The 23475-nt window shown below is 42.5% G+C and overlaps 1 protein-coding gene across 6 annotated transcripts in view; it reads right to left on the bottom strand.

Moving 5' to 3' along the window:
* The window catches only part of LOC144536270 (voltage-gated potassium channel KCNC1-like), a 32797-nt gene extending 14735 nt beyond the window's left edge, over positions 1-18062 (bottom strand). For all 6 annotated transcript variants that reach the window (XM_078279313.1, XM_078279314.1, XM_078279318.1 and 3 more), the window contains exon 1: positions 17442-18062. In XM_078279313.1, coding sequence (XP_078135439.1) covers positions 17442-18062 — 621 coding nt within the window. The remainder of the gene's footprint in view (positions 1-17441) is intronic.
* Between the last annotated feature and the right edge of the window lie 5413 nt (positions 18063-23475).

The following is a 23475-nucleotide window of genomic DNA, read 5'->3' as shown; positions in this document are numbered from 1 at the left end:
TGCAGTAACTTCTAAATAATTTTGATTACTCACTGACGTCCAGTGATCACCGGTTAATGAGACAGCGTTTGCAGCACTTTGCAGCAGTTCCAGTTGGGCTGTTTTCTCCGTGTCGTACAGGCTGTGTATGCGTGAAACTACTGTCCCCCTCGACAACTTTTTAAAAGTAAACTTTCCATTCAGAATCTTATTGGCATCCATTTCGGCGTCTCGCGCTCGCCATCCACTCAAAATGTAACGTTAGCCTACTACTCTTTGGCCGGCTCGCAAGCCCAAACAAGTGCGTGCGGCGTGCATGTTGTTTTGTTTCCGGTCTAGCTAAATCTGGTGTGGTGTTGTAGTTTTTCTAACGTTACTAGTGGTTGCAACAGCATGTGAAAAAAACTACACACTACAAGTTTGCTAAGCTAAAAAGATAAATAAAAATAAACGCCATTAATAAGGCTAATATATATATATATATATATATATATATATATATATATATATATATATATATATATATATATATATATATAGTTCAATTAAATCAAGACATTGTTTTTTAAGGAGTATCTTGTTGTATCCTAAAAAAAGTTTGACAGACTATCAGGTTTGTTCCAGGTTGTCTGGTTTTCTATCTTCTCACAACCCTCTACCCCCACATTCCCAATCTCTCCCGCCTTTTTTCCTCTCCATCTCTTCTCTTTTCTCCTCCGCTGTTTCTCGCTAGTCGGTGTCTGACCTACTTTCTCAGATTGCTGCAGTGCTCTCCCCCTCTGTATCATGAAAACACACACACACACACACACACACTCTAAGGTTCTCAATCACCCTCCTACAGCTACCCTTATACCAGCCCCCGTCTAAGGAAGCAGGATAGCACCAGCAGGACCTGCTTAGGATGCCCCCTAATTGGCTAAACACCAGAAAACCTTCACATGTAGAAATCAGGGCAACAAGGAGAGTTTGGTGTTGAAGTGTTTGTTTGTTTGTTTGTTTTTATGTTTCTGTTGTCATTATTCCTTACAATGGCATTAATTATGTATAATAACAGTTATCTTATAGGAGATTTGTCCTCAAAGTGAGTTTTGTCATGCTGCAGTGCTTTTAAGACCTGAAGAATGCCTTCATTAAACATACACAAGTGGCAAAACGGCAGTAGCATCATATCTTCAATGTAGGCTACACAGGTGGAGACACAGGAGGGGGCAGACAGGTGGTAGGGAGACCAGGTGATGTGGATCCATGTGTAGAGACGCACAAAAGAAAAAGTTAAAGCAATCCATCAGAAAGGATCGAGCTTGATTAAAAAAGAGAGAAGGTGACTACAGAATGTAGTAGATAGTGAGCATAATTCACTGACATAAACACAGAGGAAAGTATCCTGAGCTAAGTTTTACTAAGGTAGCTCATCGTTCTGATGATCTTAAAGTGACGTGTCATGCAGAGAGGACTTGGAAGTGGACAGAGCGCAAAATAAATGATAGTAAGAGATGAAAAGGGAAAGCTGTCAGGAGATTGAAGGCTAAAAGTAAATGACAGGCTTTAGTCATAAAAGCAACCATGACGGACTGAGGGTGTTCTATGTGTATTTTTCTTAGATATTATAAAATGTCCACAGGACATCAAAATTCAGGAATTTGACTCAAATCTGCATTAAGCAACATCTCCTATAATATCAAATACACCCATCTAATGACACTTAACCCTGATGTGAGGTTCCATCACAGAAGAGGTTTCAGGTGATGTGATGGACTCAGCCACAGTGAAGGGAACCATTTCAAAATATTCAACCTAAGAATATTAAAAAAAATTAAAAGTAATAGTAACTTTTAATAGTAAAAGTAATCTAAAAAGAAAAATGTATTGCTGTGCTAAATTTGCCTGCTGAAAAAATCTGCCACAAAACAGATACTGTCAAAATAATGTTCATGTTTAACCACATGTAGCACAGCATAGTATTCATAAGGCTCATCATCCAGTGAAAAATACTTCGCAGGTCTGTTAAAACTATGAACCATGCATGCATCCCAAAGGTGTTTCCTGCTGCATGTTGTGGGGTCATCTTGCAACCCAAGACAGCTCCATGTGTTACAAAGCAACTGAAACAAATATAATTTCTTCAAAATAAAGAGACAACACAAATCTGCTCAAAATGAAAAGAAAACATACAAATAAATGGGTCAACTATTGTGTTGATCAGATTTTATCCAGACCATTGTATAATTTTAAACAAACACAGATACATTTCCAAACAATTAGCCCTGAACTAGCATTTCTTTACTCAGACATTCCTGAATTAACATACTCCCACACCGAAACAATATTTTCTGAGCATTCTTTCTTTTCTGGTCTAGCTGGTACAATGTGAGGATAGCGAAGACACCGGAGATTTGTGATGCAACTGCAAAGCCTCTCCGGATTTGCAGATTCCCCCTCTTTCTCTAAATTAAACTTTGGTGTGGGGTTACTCTGGTGGGAAATCTTATACACAGGAAATAACACATCTGTGTTTCAATCTCACAACCTGAAACTGAAATACTAAACGTGTTCCTTAACAGCAGTGAGAAAAACTTATTCTAACTTAAAAACACTATTCAATGAAAACCCCAAAATACATGAAGGTCTGAGAAGGGTGCAGATTAACAGATGCTAAGTGCACCTTTAACCTATAGTACTGTACTGTAATTAAATTGACCGTTATATAGTTAAAACTGCAGGAGGTAGAATAAAAAAAAAAAAAAAAGCCAGAATTTGATGTAGAGGGAGACCTCCTTCTGCAGCTCTCCCTCTCCCCTCTTTTCACTACAAATGTCCGTATCTGTATTTTCAGAACAGCTAATAGGAACGGGCTCTCTCGCTGAAATGACCTGTGATTGGCCAGAGTCTCCCATCATGGCTAGATTTACTAAAGCCTGAATACAGAGCCAAGGAGGAATTGCAGAAGTCTAGTTTTCTCTCAGACCACTTGAATTACAATATGCTGAAAGATTATTATGGAATTTCTGCCCAACGACAGCAAAAATAAAGTGCCTACACCAGCTGTAAAAGCCACAATACAATACTGCTGGTGATAAAACAAAGATTCATTCATGGTTTCAGTAATTACATGCTACAGTAGTTCAAGATGGCAGAGCACAGTGGATTACACATCAAATCAATATTGATCAATCCATCACAGCAGCCCGTCCTTTTAAAAAATGCAGCAGCATGTCAAGCAGAGCTCTGCTGTGTGATAGAGAACCCCCCCCCCCCCACCACCTCCACAGGAGGTGTGTGCGCACACTGGCTGATCGCAGATAGGGATTGGTCACTACATGTGCACTGCATTGAGGTGATGGAGAGGGATGAGTGGAGAGACGGAGAGAAAGGAAGATGATAAAAGGTGGAATAGCAGTCTGTCACTTTGCACTTATTTATCTCCTCGGGCACTTTGTGTCTGTTCTTTCCCTCCATCCCTCTTCTCTCTGCAACATGAAGGTACAGTACATGTGTTCTGGTTTGGACGGCCATGTTAATGCCTTGAATATATGATTCAGAGGCACACTGTAGTATTTGTGTGATGCTTGATGCGTTGAACCCCCTACAGTAAAGCTGCCATGTGTGACACCTGCAGCGCAATGACCTTCAAGGCCCAATAGAGTCTCCCTCGCTCTCTAGACTCTGAAATTAGATTTGGAAAGATCATCAACATAAATTTAAGAGAACTGGAGTCAGAGATGAAAAAAGAGAGAGAGAGAGAGAGAGAGAGAGAGATAAAGTTGATTGTGTTTCGATGGTTGAATGAAGAAGAGAGGGAGATGACAATCTCACCAATCAAGGGGAGAGAGCAGGGCATTGGAGAGTAAGAGTGCAATAATGAGATAGAGAAGAAGAAAGGAGGAGGTGTTGGGAGAGCATGAATGTAAGTGATATAATCGAGGAGAGATTGAAGGAGCTGATATTAGCCCTACAGGCGTTTTGCATGCACGGCGGTGCGCTGCGCTCTTCCTTAACGGGACCCTAGCGGCGCTGTGTTTACTGCAGCACCATCCAGAAGAGCTTTATCATTACAGTATTACCACAGCCCTGCCTGGCTCTCTGTCACCATGACAACCACTGCGTTAGCCTCTGCTTTCAGGCACCAAGGACAGGACTAAGCCAAATGCTGCTCCTACAGCTGGCGTAAAGGGCTGAATGTAGAGGAGCAAGAGGCGAACTGTGATCATTCAATCCGGCTTCTGATTGTTCGATGAAAGATTAACACTTGTGAAGTCAAGGGTGAGTGACCATGACAGACAAATAAAGGATTTTGCTTTTGTTCCATGTACATTGATGGTGATGTTTGATCAGCATTAGTATGACAAACGGCGCCCGGTAAGACTGAGCATATTGAGTCTTTCCCAGAGGGCAAAGCAAGTGGGCGACCACTGCTGCATAGTCAGCAATGATAAGAAGACATTGAAGGATAATGTGAAATGTGCACATGAATGAGGCATGAAAAATGAACATTTAAACAATGTGAAATACAGAACGTTCTCCTGAAGGGCAACCCGAGCAATGGGTTTGACTTGTATTGGGGGATTTATCTAATAGCTTAGGTGAATGGCTGTTGCCATCACTCAGAGACATCCAAAGCAGCCACTTAGCGTGCAGTATGAGCATAACCTTGAGTGTGTTTACAGGAATAGCCTTCACTTTTACCATCATCATCACTGTTGTCATCATCGCCGTTATATAAACACTGCAGAGTAGTCGAAGGTTTTGCTACTTTAGACTGAGATAAAAAAAAATTAAATAAAAGTAAACAGTCAATCACTCTTGAACAAGACAAAGAGAACAACTAAAATGTCAAAAGAGAGAGAGAGTTCCCTTTAGGGACTTGGCATGTGAAAAGCAGCAAAACTGAGTGGAAAGGCAGAGAGAGAGAGAGCAGTACAGAAAAGATGTTTTTCTTCGTATTAAATAATGAATGGCTTTAGTGGCTTTTAGCTGTTTATAACCCTCAACTTCAAGGCTTCCTCCTCGTGTGAGTTTAAGTTAGCTAGCATGGTCCATGAAACGTGTCTAAGAATGTTTCCCACAGTTACAGTATTCACACCGTCATTTTGCATTAAGTTACTAAATACAGTTAATATCATTAGGAAAGCAACTGGCGGCACTTATCAATTACATTAATTAATCTGAATAATCATTCTGTCAAATGTTAAAAAAAAGGACCATCATAAGTTATTGATTTAAAGCAGATATAAACAATATTTTTGTATTAACAATGGATCTAGGACTATTATAGGATTATTTTCTTTCTATTGATTAATTTGATTATTTTCTCAATTAATCTCTCTTGGTCTGTAAAATGTCAGAAAATAGTGAAAAATGTCCATCCCACTTTCTCAAAGTCCAAGGTGTGAGTTGTTTGTTTGATAATTGTTTTCAGTCCAAACCCCAAAGATATTCAGTTTAATATGATATAAAACAGAAAAAGCAGGAAAGCGCTATATTTGAGAGACTGAAAATGGCATTTTCTGCCATTTTTGCAGGAAGAATTACTTTTAATCAATTATTAAAGTAGTTGGCGATTTTTTTTTCTGTCGAATAATCGTAGGTCTCAATGGATCACAAGGCCACTCGTACGTGAAAGGGGTTTTCTTATAGTGACAAACCCTATTTCCTGACTCTACAGTTCCCCTTAGCTCGAAGGAGCGGTTTAGCTTCTTCCGGCTGATCCTTTGGTTTTACGCTCCGCAACTTTTTATTTCTTTTTATTTTCACAGCTCTCATAGCATTAATATGAAATATATATATAAACCCACTGTATGTTACCTAATCAGCACCTAACAGCACACAGACAATGTTAGTGAGTAGCTGGTGAACATAGTGGAGCATTAAGAAGCAAAGGATATTTTCCCTCAAGAGTTGGTAGAGACCAAAAACAAAGCTAAAAGTAGAATTAATTTTGAACTTATATTCATCAGGTAACTCCAAATAAATGATGTTGCTCCGTATGTGTAAATAGGCAGCTGTTTGTTATATATTGACTTAAAAGCTAATAATATGTCGTATGTATTAATATATGCTTGTTGTTGCTTGTTCTGCTGTCAACAATAGATCAGGTATTGTGGTTTTAAAGGCATTAACAGTACAATGACATAAAATCACAAATCTTCAAATATGAGGATCTATTATCAACAAATGTTTGAAATTTTACTTGAAAAATAGCCTAAACAATGGATAGATTATCAGTTATCAACTGAGTGATCATATTAGTGATCATATTAGTGCTACATCAGTACATTTTTATTGCAAAAACCTAAGCAGCCTCCTCTTTGTGCTGCAATAACATGACAGACATTTTGATTGTTGTGGTTCTACCATTGTAGAATAGTCTAGATTTCAAGGTGCATTGATCTAGCGAACCCTCAGCTTATTTCAAAGAGGGGATCTATGATAGCGGATAACAGAAGACAATAGACAGAAAGCAATATCAGAGAGATCAAATTCTTGTGAGCCTCTCTTCCCCTCTTCCTGTCCCAGAGGAACTGCAGCCGTGTCTCACCTCAAGGGAAATGCAATCGACATGGGTGGAGGTCGTCTGTGTCTGAGCCAGGACAGGCAGTTAAAGCAGGGGTCACCCAGCACCCAACACGGGACACTGCGGGATAATGAAGGGCAGGAGAGGCGAAGCGTGGAAAAGGGTGGGACTGGTAGAAGCAGATGGGCAGAGAGGAGGGACGTGACGGGACGGTTGCATGATTGCATATGTGCAAAACGCGTGTGCGTAAGGCTCATCAAACACCTGAATGCAGGAGGAGATGGAGGAGGAGGACCGGCCGAGGTTGGAGGGAGGTGGCACTGAATTTAGAGATATAATTAGCTTCTGCTTGGGCTAATCCTCGTGTACACCTTATTTTCTGAGCGCTAGAAACACTGACTCCCTGAGGTCAGTGCTCTTGGAAGTGATCCTAGTAAAATTTCAATCACAACACAGACTTCTGTTTCAGACATTCCCTGAATGACTCAACTCCTTGACATGCTACAGTTGAATCGGTAAGCTCTCCTACACACACGTGCACACACACGCGCTGCTCTCAGTGTCGTATCTGTTCTGCAGCATTCAGGTCCCCTCCATTACTGCAGTCCTGTCAAACCTTTCGGAAGACAAACAAATACTGTGTGGAGGTGAGTGAACTGTACATCTGTCCGTTCCCTCTCGTCTGCTTAGTATTCGGTCCGGATTACTGCAGCATGCTATGTGCATTTGTCCTTGCACCGCCCGCCCCATTTCTCAGCCAATCCTTCCTTTTTCCACGCTTCCTTACTCCTTTCTCCATCCTCGTATTGTTCGAGACACTTAAAGCGAGTTTGGCAAAGCTGTCCCTGTTCTAATATCAGTGATGACTAACTGCCTTCATGCCCCCTCCGTCCGTTCTCCCTCTGTCTTTGTCCCTCTGTGTTTCAGTAAATATCCATAATCTACCATCATAAAACAGAAAATGGAATGGGACGTGCATAAAGGACTTTTTGGTAAACAGGAGGACTACACGTATTCAAGCTGCTCATAGAGTTAAACAAAAAGATATGAAGTTGCGAAATGCCTGAATTTCAGAGGATGATCCCAACAAAACCCTACACGATATTCTGATGCATTTCCATGCAAATCCACTCCTGAATCAGACCGTTACACATTTTTCATTCACTCTGCCTCCACTCCGCTGCCACTTGGACAGGAGGGACAATCACAAGGAAACAGATGGTCACACTTGTCCAAGTGACGCCGTCCAATGTCATTTTCTGTTTAAGTGCCACAGGGTTAACGACAAGTGGCCGACTATAGACTACATGACGAAAAGTGTTGTGCAGAGCTAAAGTAGTTGTTTTTTAAACATAAATGGCAAACATTCCTTGGATTAAGATTCTTAATTATGAGGGTTTGCTGCTTTTCTTTGTGTTGTGTGAAAGTGAACTGCATATTTTTAGGTCTTGAAGCGTTTGTTGGACAAAACAAGCCATTTGATGACATCCACTTGTGGCTTACAGTTTTTTCTGCTTACACACAAAATCTTTTCATGTCACACAATTTTTGAAACCTCTCACTCAAAGTGCAAAACTACACAGCAAATCTCCAAAACCATAAGCTATTTCTCAGCCTTTCACTCAGTTTTCAATTGCATAAAACACTTTTTTCTAAACATTACACACAATTCTCTACCTAAGACACAAAAATCTAACAGGAAGTGACTTGCTTTCCTTTTCTAAATACAACCAATCAAAATGCTACACTTATTTACCAGGGCACACACACACTCCTCACATTTGCAAACACATTATTTCATAACTGAACACTAACCAATCACTGCTTTAGTATAAGCCTATACATAGGTCAAAGGTCAGATTACCTGTTTTGAACAATGGATGCCAACAATAGACAGAGAGCAAGGGGAGGAGGAGGGAGAGACAGGAGACGACAACGAGGAGGAGGAGGAGGAGGAGGAGGAGGAGGAGGAGGAGGAGAAAGAGAGAAGCCCATCTTGAGTAGCTTTACAGTGGCATCCATACTTCAAATCTTCAGAAATGAGAACAGGCATGCAACTATCTAATGACTATTTCAGCATTATAAATCAATCAGACTTTGTTTTGCACAAAGTGCATACAATACCCCCCTTTACAGTGCACTTTTCAACCATTCTCAGCAGATAACTTTCACTCTAGAACATTGTAAATGTAGATATAAGCCTATGAAAGACAAGAGAGCTTTAGATTTAGAACAACAGTGTGTACATGGTATCAAAAAATTTACTATTATTAAAAAAGTGTTTGCCATTTGATGCAAATGCTTCATTTTGAGATGTGTTTATGGCATTTTGAATGCAGTGTTTCATTTTAAAGGAGATGTGAGGCATTTTGCATTTTGTGTGTATATGTATATATGTATGTATATGTATATATATGTGTATATATACACATATATATCGCGATATAGCACATTTTCTGGTAATTAAATAAATGGTCTATATGAAATAACCACATGGTAAAGCGTGGTTTATGCTTCTGCGTTAAATCTACACCGTAGCTACGTACGTAGGAGACACGGACCTACGCCAGACCCTACGGCGTAGCCTGACGTGCACCTCTCGAAAAATGTAACTTCATGTCGCGGCGACGCACGTCGCCCGGCTGTGGCTTGGTAGCGTTGCATTTCCCCCTACTCATTTCCTGGTTCTCCTTCTCCATAAACAACATGAAATCAAGGAGAGGGTTTTTTTCCTGCTACAGATTTGACACTGTGGTCAGAAAGAACAGGGGAGACACTTTGTTTCTCTCACTATGACTCTAGAGTCGGTACTCGCTCCGAAGCTAATCGCCGTCACTCTCCACTCACTCTACCACACACACACACACACACACACACACACGTCACCCCTGCTAAGAGATCGACGCACACACCAACGCACAAGTACAAACTTCAGGCCACTTACGTAGGCTACGGCGAAAGCTCTGCGCGGAGGACCATAAATCAAGCTTCATGCCTATTTTTGTATACTTCTGTGTGAATTAAATACTTAACAAATTAAAAGTACTGAGCATTTCTCAGTTTATTAAGAACTTTAGTGCAAAATGAACATGCTAGGATCAGAATGTAAAGCGTTGTCCAAATGATTTAAGTATTTCATTAACGCAGTTCGGTCACTGGTTTTTCACTATCTCGATAGAAACGACATAGAAAGAAAAAATATATATATATATATATATCGTTTTAACAATATATATTGCCCAGCCCTAGTGTGTGCGAATAAAACAAGCTCTGGTAACTTGTATTTCTCACTTTTCTTTGTTAGTTATTTACTTAACAATAAACTGATTAGTATATAATAAAATATGTATTAGTTTTCAGCCCTAAAAGAGATGACTGATTGGGAAGCTTGTTTGTAATATAATCTCTCAGCTAATTAACATTCAGTTTGTTGGTCAATGTCTTTGTTAAAGGCATGTATTTGGGACACTGGCATGTGTGAGAGTGACCTGCGGGGTTACATGTGGAGGCGTGTCAGATGAAGTGATTTATCTGTGTGCTGTAAGTGAGAACGCTCAGCTGAATGGTTTATGGGCAGCTACGCTTACAGAGTATGGGCCAGTGTGTAAAGGTGAGCGTACTGAGAGTGATTTATGTTCAGCCAGGTGTTGGAGGGGGTCAAATGTAAGATGCATGTTGTAATGTAAGTGGGTAAATGTGTTTCTATTCCACATTAAGTCTCTCTTTAGTTACAGTATGTGCTGGATATTGCTCATGAATAATTGACTAGCTTGATGCAGTGAAAGGACTTTTGATTCAGCACGCAATTAAAGCTCCTTATTCTCTGCGAGTATAAGCACACTGTGTACTGGTTTGTTTACATATACTGTACGTGTGCTTGTGCGTGTGGTGGTCTGTGCAACTATAATACACACAATACACTGCTCTCTCATGTGATTTGACAAGATTTGCCCTATTTAGAGAATTCGGACTCCCACCACTGTAATCGGCTCTGGCACCGTGTGAGTTCTCCACCATGCCAGTGTCCTGAATCATTTCAATTCCAGTGCATAAGAGCAAAATGTCCAGGGTTTACCACAAGGTCCACCTAATTGACTGTCAGTACAGTGGTGTGGAGCGCTGATTCAGCACTTAACCAGCATGGCTAAATGGACCAAGGAGGAGGAAGAAGAAAGGGACTTGGAGTGTTGGGAAAGCAATTTTTGCAACATAATCACACATGTTAAATGCTTCTGTCTGAAATGTAATGCGATATGTTGACATTTTGGAAAATACGCTTATTCACTCTTTTGCCAAGAGTTAGATGAGAAGATCAATACCACTCTCATGTCCGTACGGTAAATATTTAGCTAGAGCCAGCAGCTGCTTAGCACAGCTTAACTAGAAACAGCTAGCTTAGCTAAGTCCAAAGGTAACACAATTTGTCTACCAGCACCTTAAATGCTCTCTCATTAACACTTGTTATCATTTATTGCATCTGTAGAAAAGACCTAAGTGTAAAAATGACACTTTTCTGTGGGTTATGTGCCAAACTATTTCTTGCCTCTGAGCAGTTGCCAGGCAACCAGGAGACTCCAGGAAGTTACTGGTCCCGGCCAAAAACATTGTGGGGCACATGAAAATTGCAAATTCACTTCATTTTTTCTAAGGAGCCAGGCTAGCTGTTTCTAGTCTTTGTGCTAAGTTAACCTACTGCTGGCTGTAGCTCCATATTCACCATATAGACGTTTAAGTGGTATCCATCCTCTCATCCATCTCAAGAAAGTGAATAATATGTGTATTTCCCAAAATGTTGAACTATCCATTTAACAGTAGTACTAGTTCAGCTTTTTTTTTTTTTTATCCATCATAGAGTTAAGATGAACCACGACAGCAATTCCATAACACCCAGAAGATATAAAATGTATTCACAATAAATGCATGTAGTTTTGTAGTAATACTACTCCAAATCAAACTGCTCCAACTGCTGTTTTTATACCTTACAGTGCTTCTTACATATTTAACACAGAGATCATGTCTCTGCCCTTGTTATGAGACAACAAGCATTTATCCAGTCAAGTATTGTCAACAGTGATTGCTCAAGTTACAAGGCAGCAAACAGAAGGACTGTGACTTCAGAGGATGCAAACACAACATGAGACAGCCTGCGTTACAAAACATTGTCAGGGAAAATTGAAATGGAACACAATACATTTACCAAATGCAGGCACACAAGAGGCAGGTTGACTAATTATCATGCCTGTGCCAGCAGCTAGCGCTTGAGGAGAACAGTTTACCTTAATAAACTTGGTGAGCACTTAAGAATATCTCCCTCCATCCTTTTTTTCTCTGTCAAGACAGGTTTGGTGGTTCAGCTGTTTTCAGATTTGTGTTTATACTTCTCAATACTTATAGTATTGCTTATGCGCTGAATGGTCATACAAGTACATCCTCTCACCAGTAATGGAGGAATAGAATTTGCCACCAGCAAATGAATTAAGGCCTCCTTTCCCTCTCTTTGCTATTTTCAGATGCAGCCCATAGGGAGAGGCACAAGAATGGAAGTGGGAAGTAGGCCTTTCAGCAGGGTCGGGGTTTGAATGGAAACAACTTGGAAGCATGAATACCAAACCCCACTGCTGAAAGTAAAGGTTTATTGCAACACGCTTAAGACCTTTTCGTTCACAAAGGAGCACCATCATTTCTATTTCACATCATCGCCAACAGCGGGACACTGCTGAGGGACGCTAAAACTCTGAAGATGTTTGTACACTAAGGATAAGGACATCTCTGTTGCAGTTTTAAGGTGAGCTGCACCTTTTTTAAGATACCGGTGACAGCTGTGATGTTAACTCTCCCTGGAGTGTGATGGGTAAACACAACAAGTAACAGAGGAATAAGGCAAGGTAGAGTCCAGGGTTGTCTGTCCTGCACAAACGATTAACAGTCACATTCACCACAGTTCCCATTAAGCTCCCGACCAGAGTCAGGAGGTACTGGGTGGAACGATGTGGCTCTTGGGCAAACAAAACTAGTGCAATAAAAGTGACCTAGTATATAGTATAAATGAGTATCTGATACTGTCAAAATCAAAAGAGGACAGCAGCATGCTTTATTGAAAATGACGCAGGTGTTTTAAGTGGCCAGTTGGAGAAGTAAAAACGTTTGTCTTTCCAGACCAACACGGACTCATCTTGTCCGTTTCTGCCCGGAGACGACCTGTTCTAAGGCCGTTCAGCACAGCAGCAGGTCACATTTGTGTTTATGACAGCATTGTGTGCTCCAACACCGAACACTGTGGAAAAAGGACAGCAAACAATGAACCACAAGACATGACCTTCAGGGAGAGGGGGGGGGGCTCTGGACACAGTAACTGCTCCACTGAAATGAACCAAATACAAGCACACAAAGTCCGATTTGGAAAGGGGCAAAAGGGGCATCTTGTACATGCTGAGCTACAAATGGTGCTTTGTCAGGAGATTGCTGACAAAGACAACTGTGCCCTTCTGGTGCAAAACTGGAAGTGACCAAAACCCAGCTAAACCAGTGGGACAATATTATAGGACACCATAGTCAGCAGTAGATTTCATATAGCAAAGTAGACAATACATTTACAAAGACAAGTTTTAGAAAAGTCTGCATCTCAGATTTGTATTTATGCACAAATTTACACTAGTAATGTACAGTATGTTACAGTCACTCCACTTAATCTCTTTAATTCAGACTTTCAGTGTCAAAAATTGACTGCTTTATGCCCACTTGAAGCTTTTTTATCTTCATATTTGCACCTGATAACATTTCAATATTCCTTTCAGTAATTTTACTGTTAATTTTTTTCCAATTATCCCTTATCTTAAAGCGTAATTCTCGCCAAAATGCAACCTAGGGTCTTTTTGTGAATTTACCCAAGTCAAACTTTCGTTTAAAAGCATATTTAGGACGGAAGCGTCACTTTTAAGATGTACCATATTTTCGTTTTTCGGTCAAATGGCCTTTTGAATGGGAGTAATAGGGGCACTTTTATGCTAGCCTCAAAATAGCTATTTTTAAAACACTAAGAAGGCTCGACACAACATGAGACTTTGCTCGAAGTATCACCAGGGGCTCTACACATGAACTTGAGCATTGAGAACATTGTTTGTGTACCCAGAGTTAAACTAAAAACAGAGGTTTTGAAAAACTCAGCGTAGCTCTTATTGTTTCCGGCTGCTACCACCTCGGCAGTCAAAACGAGTCGATATCAAAACAAGTAGCCACAGATTTAGTATAGCCCTTGTGCACCGGTGTAGTTCATGTGTAGAGCCCCTGGTGATACTTTGAGCAAAGTTTCATGTTGTGTTGAGCCTTCTTAGTGTTTTAAATAGCTATTTTGAGGCTAGCATAAAAGTGCCCCTATTACTCCCATTCAAAAGGCCATTTGACCGAAAAAACCAAAATACGGTACATCTTAAAAGTGACGCTTCCGTCCTAAATATGCTTTTAAACGAATGTTTGACTCGGGTACCTCACAAAAAGACCCTAGGTTGCATTTTGGCGAGAGTTACGCTTTAAGGGCTGCTTTCTAACTTTGACCATTAAACAATATCTTGTTTATTTTAGTTTAACACCATATATTCAACCTGAGTGTCGAGTTCTAACATTAGATAAGCTTACCTCAGGTTCAATAACAAAACAACATACAAAACAATAACCACTGTTCATCGCTTCTGGTGCATCCTTGGAGATTAAATTAGGATAATTGTCATTCAAGCAGATTAGAGTTTAAAACAGTAAAAATCTTTAACAAATTAGATAAAGTGGGCCAAGATCAAATACTGTCAAACATGATAGAACGGCTCCATGTCGTCTTAGCTGCACTACAAAATCTATGTCAACCAGGCACAGATCAATAAAGAAATCAGATGCAAATCGTATTATATAACACCTCATCAAACAGAAACATAGTATATATCCATACATGTTGTCAGTGGGTTAACACTTGTGTTACCATCCAACAGAGTAGAATAAACATTAGTCATTGTGAGCATTCTCAGATTTGAAGAGGTGATAGAGAGAGAGAGAGAGAGAGAGAGAGAGAGAGAGAGAGAGAGAGAGAGAGAGAGAATGGCTTTAAAACAGACAAAAAGAGAAGATAATCAATTGATTGTCAATCATTAGGCAGGCAGGAGGGCCGGGGAAAGAAGGCTCAAACCTTCACAGACAATCGAAGATGCTAAGACGAGGGTCCCCACCCCCATCATGCAACGTCTTTCTCCCTGTGATTGTCACCTCCTCCCTGCTTATCTCAATACCCCTCTTCCTCCTTCTCCCACTGTGTCGCTCTCAGGCTCCCCTTCAGTCCCGATTCCCTCCACTATCGCAGCCCTTCTCCATTTCCCTCGCTCCGTCTATCCCTTTCAATCCCACCCCACTCCACCTCTTTTCTCTTCCTCCGGTGCTGCCCCTCCTCTCTCCCGTGTCTACTGCAGCAGAAAAGCCAGCACAGACACCAGCATGTGTGCGTTTGTACATGTGTGTGCTGCTACGGTAGATCTACGAGCGAGCTTCACACGATCATGAGCTGAGAAGGAGGTTAAAAAAAGAGCCCTGCATGTGTGTTGAACGCTCTGATCAAAACATCGATTGCCGATGCGTTACATCACAGCCATGCAAACAAAAAACCCTAAATCATTAGAGCAATGTCTCTCCTCCTGTCTCCCTGTATTTCCTCTCGTCTCCCGCTTCCTCCCTCTGTCTCTCTCTCTCTCATCTGTCTCATTGTATATACACAACAGCCTCTCATTTTTTTCACTGTCCTAGGCTCTCTCCATTTCTCTTTTCTCTTCACATATAATTTGCATCTCTCAGGACCGTAAAGACCAAAAGGTTCTGCCGCGTTGGACAGAATACTTTTAGAAAGAGCGGGGGTGGGAATAAAACGAGTGATCTGGGTCACAACGCTGTTTGACGTATAGCGCTGGCTGTTAGACCTACAGAGAGAAACGGGGCTGCATTCACCCACAAATAGAGCTGGTGTTGTGCAGAAATGAATCAAGCTACTACCTGCTCTGTACTCTGCATAACCCCAACGTGCCGTCACAAACACCACTATCTGCAACCATTACACTCAATGAATGTTGTTGTATGATTCATGAGATCTTGCCCACTGTAACCAGTGGATGTGGTGTAGAACTGAACATTACATAATATACAGCGTTCTAGCTGCGAGGCAGCAGGTATACTGTAGCTGGCATCCAAGGTATGGGAATGCTGCAAATGCTGCCTCCTCTTGCTGTATGATCATTCAGAATTCAGCACCAAATCCACTTTTCTTTACATAAACATGCATCTTTTTTGCCTTGCTCTTATCATATACAATGTGATTTAGAAAATCCAAACCCTGAAGCTGTCTCCCTTTCATTCAACATTTGCACATTCTACAAATGACTACCCCACTATGAGCTGTTTTGTTGCATGGAGCAGGGGTAGAGATGGGTTGGATAGTGAGAAATCAATCCAATTGGGATGAGAGTGACACTTAGAGAAGCAGTTCCTGTCTGATCCCAAGTCCAGAGAGGCGGATTAGATGGCCTAAACCAGACTATCTGTCTGTCACAGCCCAACACTTTCCCTTCCTTTGGAGGGAACTGAATCCAGGAATGCAGATCTATACCTCATGTCAGAGGAAGTGTGTTTAGAAATAGAAAGTCGGAGCCTATGTGTGCAGCTATTGTATTTATCTGTGATTGTAGATACGGTATGTATTGCTGATTGTTCAGTGATATGTTTTAAATCTCTCTTTTTTTCCACAGACAGTGAGCACTTTTCAGCGTGGTGGTGTGAAATGGCCACTGCAGTGTCTGCTGTCTGGATTTTGCATGTGCACCTACAGTGTGCATACATTCAAGGTATCCATGAGTCTTCATACGCCCTCATAACAGCGAAAATAGTACCAACAAAAGCATAGACAGGGTGCAAGACAAGGATGATCAAACTATATCACTAAACACAAATCAAAGCAGCTGTGATCAAGCAGCTGGATTTGTCTGTAACTGGAGGGTCTGAGAAAAAAAGCCCACTGTAACTGTTTTCATGTACTACAGATCAAAAACACAGTCAGGGGCACTTGTTACTCTTACACCTGTATGATTAAATGCCATCTAACATTTGCTTTTCAGAGGGAAATCATTAACTATTTACATGAAAACAGTAATGGGTATTCCAAATTAGGAGCAAGTTGTGCGTAAAAGCAACACAATCCGTGCGCAAAAGCCATGGCTACATCATCTGGGACAGGGGATACTGGCAGAAAAAAACAACCCAGCAGACTGAATCAGTAGGGCATATGTGGGGAAAGACATGCACTTCAACACTGGCGAATCGGCGTCGTATGAGCGTCATCAGTGCGGTGCTATAATAAATAAGACTGCTATGAAATACGGCGCATCGTAAACGGACAAATGTTACCTAATGAAGGTGTTTGGATGCAGGAGGCGCAGCAGATGCCGCGTTCAGAGTAAGATATGTATTAAACCTGCTCAAGTAGCAGAATACGGCGATATGAATTATGGTACCAATAAAAACCGCATTCAGTGTGAATCCAGCTCGACTGAAACGTGTTATATCAAGTATAAGATGTTAGGTTATGTGTTGGACAAAAACCTTGGTTGTTATATCAACTAGTAGGCTATCCATCAATAGATATAGCTGCCATACCAATTTCCATTTTCCTTATGCTATCAACATTAATTATTCAATATCAGTGAGTCTATATCCTGCCATTTAATACAAGCTATCCTGTCAGGGATGACACACAGTCAGATTGCAGATAATGAAGAGGGACTGATTTAAATGATGTGGACATAACATTAACAAAACAAAGTTATAAAAACTTATCATGACTCAAGCAGTGCTCTGAGCAATCAGGAGGCAGAATATGCAACAGTACAGAAACAAGTTGGTCCCTCCAGGAGAGACAGGAGTAACTCACCCGGGCATATTTGGAGGAATACGGGTCTTCAAACAGTGCCCATATTCGGGGCTGCCAGGTTTTCCACCAGCCCGCTTTCCTGGCGTCCTCCTGCATGCACAGTCTTTTCAAGTCCCCATCCGCACCGCCCAGCGCCGGTTCGTCGTCCGGCGCGTCCGGTTCTGGATTCTCGAAGCTGTCCAGCGCCTCCTCCGCATCCCGGTGCTGCCGGTAATTCATCCAGCAACACGCCTCCACGTCCGTCTCATCGATGCCCCAGAAAGCCAGCTCCTCTTCGAACAGGGGACCGCACACATCGTTTGGACAGTGCAACTTCCCGGTGCGGTAATAGTTGAGGATGAAGGAAAACACTGACGGGTGGCGGTCGAAGAAGAACTCGTCTAATTTGTGGTCGTAGTCGAAGTTGGTGAAAGCGTCCGGCTCGGTGAGCCACGATAAGCGGGTACCGGGCAACGTTTTTAGGGTGCTCCGGTAGGTTTCATGCCGCACCCCCCCGCAGTTTATCACGATTTTCTCGCTTTCCGACGGACAAGTCATGTCTGCGCTGTAACATGCTTTGTTGGACGACTTGTTCCCACCCTTGCGCCCTTTAAAAGAGGATACACACACCGAACTGAGCATAGAGGACCCGGGGTGGGGGGGGGGGGGGAGGAGGAGAGAAACCGAAGGGAGGAGGAGGGAGGAGTCTGAGGAGTCTGCGGGGAGAGAAAAAGGGCAGAATTTTAGCAGAAGGGAGAAATAGATGTGGATTATCAGCATTGCAATACAAATTATGAACCACGCGCTAATACCAGCTGTATGTGCAATTATTCACTTGATAATCAGCTGATGGAAGGGCACAAAACGACCTTGTGCAGGTGCAGTGAGGGGGGGGAGGGAATGAACGGGGGCAAAGTTGTTTTTAACAGCATCCTGAGGAGAAAGATGCCTTCAACTTATTAGTGCAACATATGGAAACAGGTGAGCACATTCATGAGTAGGTGAGCACCCTCACAGGCTGATTGTTGACAGCCCAGAGATGAGAAGATGTATTTAGCTATTGTGATGTGGGGTCTCCCACACTGTTACCATCCCTCAGTCCCTCGCTGAAATGTCATTCAGCCAATCTCTAAATTGATCTGGTCGATGCTCATGTCAGTGTTCATTCAAATCCTCTCCTTAATTAGGCCACTGTGAGACTTGAGCATCCCCCCCTCCATCCCTCCCCACCTGCAACAACGCTGCTCTTTGCCTTGGCGCCCAAGACTGTGTGAGGAGGAAAGATGGGGAACCATCTCCCTGCTTCTTTTCTCCCCTTCCCCAAGAATGCCTCTCTGACATAAGGTGGCGCAGCACCGCGTTTGTTTTTGTGTATGAGCATATGTGAGTGTGTGTTTGTGTGTGTTAATTGCCTCCCGAGAGTGCAGTGTCCGTACTAATGTTAGATCTCCTCAATCAGCCTATGTGCGTGCTACACACACTGCTGCAGCCCCCTCCGACTGCACTGAGATTCATGCGAGGCACAATTATGTCAATGCTCTCTCTGCCATTTCTCCTTTGCAGTGTGTGTGTGTGTGTGTGTGTGTGTGTGTGTGTGTGTGTGTGTGTGTGTGTGTGTAAAGACATGTAGAGATAGAGAAAAGGGAGTGAGACAGGGAGGTTGGGGGGGAGGAGGAGGCCATAAATCAGATTTTTAATGGAAGGATCGAAAAGGACAGGACAATCAGGAAAACAAAGCAGGCTCGGACAAAGACCTGAAAATGGGGACGAAAAGACAGAAAGAGAGAGATTTGGAGGGAAAGAAAGTGAATGCAGCACACTCACTACAGTGAATAGCTAGTGTAATATTGTCTCTTCCCTATTAATGGAGGAAGAGAGAGTGTCGGGGGGGAAGGAAGAGCATTTGAAAAGGAGAGTGCACTTTAACAGTGAATAATTTCTGCTGCAGTAAAAAGCCAGAGTTATTTCCTCTCTCTCTCTCCCTCCCAGCGAGGTCATGCGTTGCCATCCACGCGCACAGCAACAACAAAAAGCCCATACATTCGCCACATCTATGTTGTTAACCTTTTTTCCTATTCAAAGAAATGCACCACTCTCCCCCTCCTCTCCTGTGAGCTCTCACTGGCCCTCCCCCTCTCCCTCCTACTACTCTCTCTCCCTCACTTCCTCGCTCGCTCTCATATTCCGCATTAAGAATCACATTTCATTGAAGGAGGAGAATCAAGGCTTCATTTCTTCCTCTTCCTCCTCTCAAAACACGGTCTTATTTCCCATCCAGTGCCCCTCTCTCATTCTTTTCTTCACTTCTGATCTTACCCCCCCCTTTTTTTCCACTGCATTTTACTCTGATGCATCTTTTTATCCATTTCTCCCCTCTTTTGCTTCACTCATCCTCCTGTCCCATTCTTTCCCCTTCCCAAAGTAAGCTTCTCTTCCCTTTGGGTCAACTCTCTCTTCCTCTTACCCCTCAGACTTTGTAGACACTGCAGTCTTTCGTTCTTTCTTGTTATTAGTGTTTACTCTTGTTTTGAAGGAACTTTTTGCTCATGGAAAAGTTTGCTGTTCCTCTTTTCTATCAGATCTTATATTTACATTGAGTTTTGTTTGGTTTTTCAGATTTTTGTTGTCGTTATTTTTAACGAAAATGTTCTCTTTTGTTTTTCATTTTTGATGATCCTGGACTTGACAACACTCAGGTAAGGTCTACTAAGACCAATGCTTTTGCATGGGTATGCAGACCGAGTTTGGAAAGTATTGTGCGCAGCCGACTAAAACTAAAATTGATGTATTGTATGTGCACGGAACCAAAAAATTCTACTTTTCCCTGAAATATCCAAATGTTTACTGCAAGAGCATCAAATCTGCTTGCTTGACAAAAAAAATCTGCACTGATGAGTTGTACTGCATCATTCTGCAGAAGTAGTTTAGTCTGCATCTTAGCAACAAAAAACTGTAGAAATAAGTTAAATTAAGACTAATTCAATAAGGAAGCAATAAAAACAATCTGGAAGTGAGGTCAGGCAGGCAGAGAGTAAAAACATCTCTGTCCTATGGGGCATTCCAGCAGGGTCCGCTTGTGTTGTGGGAATGAATTATATTTCAGCACCATGGACAGCAGCGCTCTCGCTCTCTCTCTCTCTCTCTCTCTGGAACAAACTCCCCTCTAACGGGATACTAAACTTTCCAGAAGCAGCTTCTATGATCTCAATTGTAGAACTTTTATCCCTTGGATGACTTTTGTTTTGACTTCACTTTGTAACTCCCCCGCTCCCCTTGCTTCTGCTGAATATTTTATACACGGACAGCCACAAGTCTGTAACTGTGGTTAAATGCCTTTTTGTTCCCTCTGAGCCATGTGTGGTGAGCTTATTGATTTTATAAAATGTACTTTAGTATGTTTGTATGCATTCAAAACTAATTTGGAGGTTAACTGGGGTATGGTGCTGTTCCTACCTTACCTCAGAACTACTCACTGTTACATTTCAAAATGTAATGTTTAAGTGAAAGTAGTTGTGAACCCGAGCAGATTACTGATCTTGGTGCTTTCTAGCTGCATTTTAGGAGAATGTGCGCAGTTTGAGGGTTTCATCTTAAAACAGGGGAAGTAAGCGCATCTCTTTAAGAGCCAGCCTCAGCACTTAACAGCAGGGGTGGGGGGGGAATTATGAGGAGGAGAGGTATGGAGGGAGGGCTGAAGCTAAAGAAGGTGAACGGCCAGTATAAAATGGAGGAAGGAAGTCGAGATTCAGTGGAGATGAAAAAAGCGTGGAGGTGATAAGGAAGGCAGTAAGGGAGAACGCATGAGAAAGAGGCTAAAAACTGAAGTGGGAAGAGGAGGGGGGCAGAGAAGAGGAACAATCACCACCACCACCTCTCTTTCTCCTGCAGCATTTCCTGCCTTGGCCACCATGTCCTGCGCCACCCTGCTCCTACTGCCTCACCACTGCACACTCACAAGGGGAAATATAGCGAGGAAAGGAGATACATACACACACTCACCTGGCTGCAACAAACAGGCTAAGAAAAGCCTTTTGAGGGTGAAATTATGCTAAACTATTATAAGCCTTTAGGGAGAGGAGATTATTTCTGCAGTGGACAGATAGAGAATGGCTCTGAGAAAGAGAAAGTGCACACGGCTGGTGCGCGAAGGCTGCACTGACGCTGATATATATTAGCAGAAACACTGCAGCAAGAGGGGGAGGGAGCATGGGATTATGGGATGCATTGACTGAGGTAGCAGCAGCAGTAACCGGGGGGAGGAGGTGAGCGCACGCTAGAGAGTGAGAGTGAGAGACAGAGAGAGAAGGCAAGGGAGGAATTTGGAGGAGTGCTGACTATGCGAAACAGACCCAGCAGTTGGCAGAAAAAGCAAAAACCTTTACCAATCACAGAGGGGGAGATAGGGAGATGAGATAGAGAAGGAGGGATGGTGAACAGAGAAGGACAGAAAAGGATAGAGAGAGAGAGTGGGGGGGGGGGGTAACAGAGAATGAGCAATCTTGGGGGAAATGAAAGAGGAGGAAAAAGGGTGGGGGAGGAGACAGAGAAGACAAAAAAGACCTTGCAGTGGCTCAGGATAGCACCTGAATGTCTGTAAAGGTGTATGAGGAGGAGGAGGAGGAGGAGGAGGAGGAGGAGGGGGTTGGAAATGGTCTGCAATACTAATAAGAGGAATGGAAACAGTGGATGGATAGGAGAAAGGAAGGAAAACATGTGTGGGGATGTAAAACATATATGCAGCTGAGCTGAGTGGCAAATGTACCACTGGGGAAAAGGGCTTTGTAGGTGTGTGTGTGTGTGTGTGTGTGTGTGTGTGTGTGTGTGTGTGTGTGTGTGTGTGTGTGTGTGTGTGTGTGTGAGAGAGAGAGAGAGAGAGAAAAAGAAAGCGAGAATTACGTATGTGTTTCTGGTGCGCAGCCATTTTTTTCTCCCACCCGCTACCTCATCAAAGGATGTAACCACAAGGCTTCACGCTGTTCCACCCATATCACCTCCCTCCTTTCCTCATTCCTCTCCTCCTCATCTCTACCTTATCTCCCTCTTCTCCCTCTCTCTCGCACTCCCCAGTGTTGAGGAGACCCCAACAGGAGAAAGCGAGGCATTGCAGCGCGGTGAAAGCACTGCGGTCACCTCCCCTTTTAGTGCGGTGTCACACCACATAGTGTCCTCTCCCCCCTCTAATTGTCATTGCACCTCATGGTGTATAGCTCTGTTTCTGGCAGGAGAAAAGAAGCCAAAAAAGGTGCATGCATGTGTGAGGATAGTGGTAAGAGGTTTTAACTAAACCATAAGAATGAAAATGAGATGAATATCATGAATGGATGGAGCCAAAAAAAAGAAAACAGCGTGCGTATGCAGAGAAAAACTGAGAATGAGGCCACACATGAGCCAGTAGCTCTGAGACAGCTAATGTACACAGACAGAGGACAAAAAAGCCAAGGCATTTCTCACCATAATAAAGCTCACCAGTGGCCAATTTCCAGAACGTGAATTAAATAGCCAATCAATTTAGCAAGCAGAAAGGAAATGGCAACTCCTTTACTCAGCAACACCAGCAGTGAGATCTCCAGGGGCTGACCAATCCACACATACTGCACCACCAACACCCCCTTGGGAGTCTTGTGCATATTGGTCAATCATCCCCACCCCCAGAAGCTCTTGCTATGATATGATCCCCTCCAGTCACCTTTTTTTATGATAGAAAAAAAGAATCATGCGCTCCTGGTCTGCTCCTTTTAGCTGGCTGGGGATGATTAATACATAAGGCCATTTTGAGGAATAGGCCAGCAGAAATGAAGCCTGTAATAGAGCTCTGAAAGCTCAGCCACTGTCCATGACTAAAATCCGTTCTGCACACTGGAGGATATATAAACGTTGAGATTTGCTGGATATATATGCCCACTGGGTGAGACTTCACTAGTGACAGGAGAAGGCAGGGTGAAGAGAGTGATTGAAGGAAAGGTACTAAAGCTCCCTTCAAGGAGCAATGATTGGTATAGGTGAAACAGCACTTAGTGCAGACAAAAAAAAAAGAAAAGCCATGGGATAGTGTGTC

Source organism: Sander vitreus, chromosome 21 (genome assembly GCF_031162955.1).
Source record: "Sander vitreus isolate 19-12246 chromosome 21, sanVit1, whole genome shotgun sequence".
In the NCBI taxonomy this organism is placed as follows: Eukaryota; Metazoa; Chordata; class Actinopteri; order Perciformes; family Percidae; genus Sander; species Sander vitreus.
This window is presented reverse-complemented; position numbering and strand designations above follow the sequence as displayed.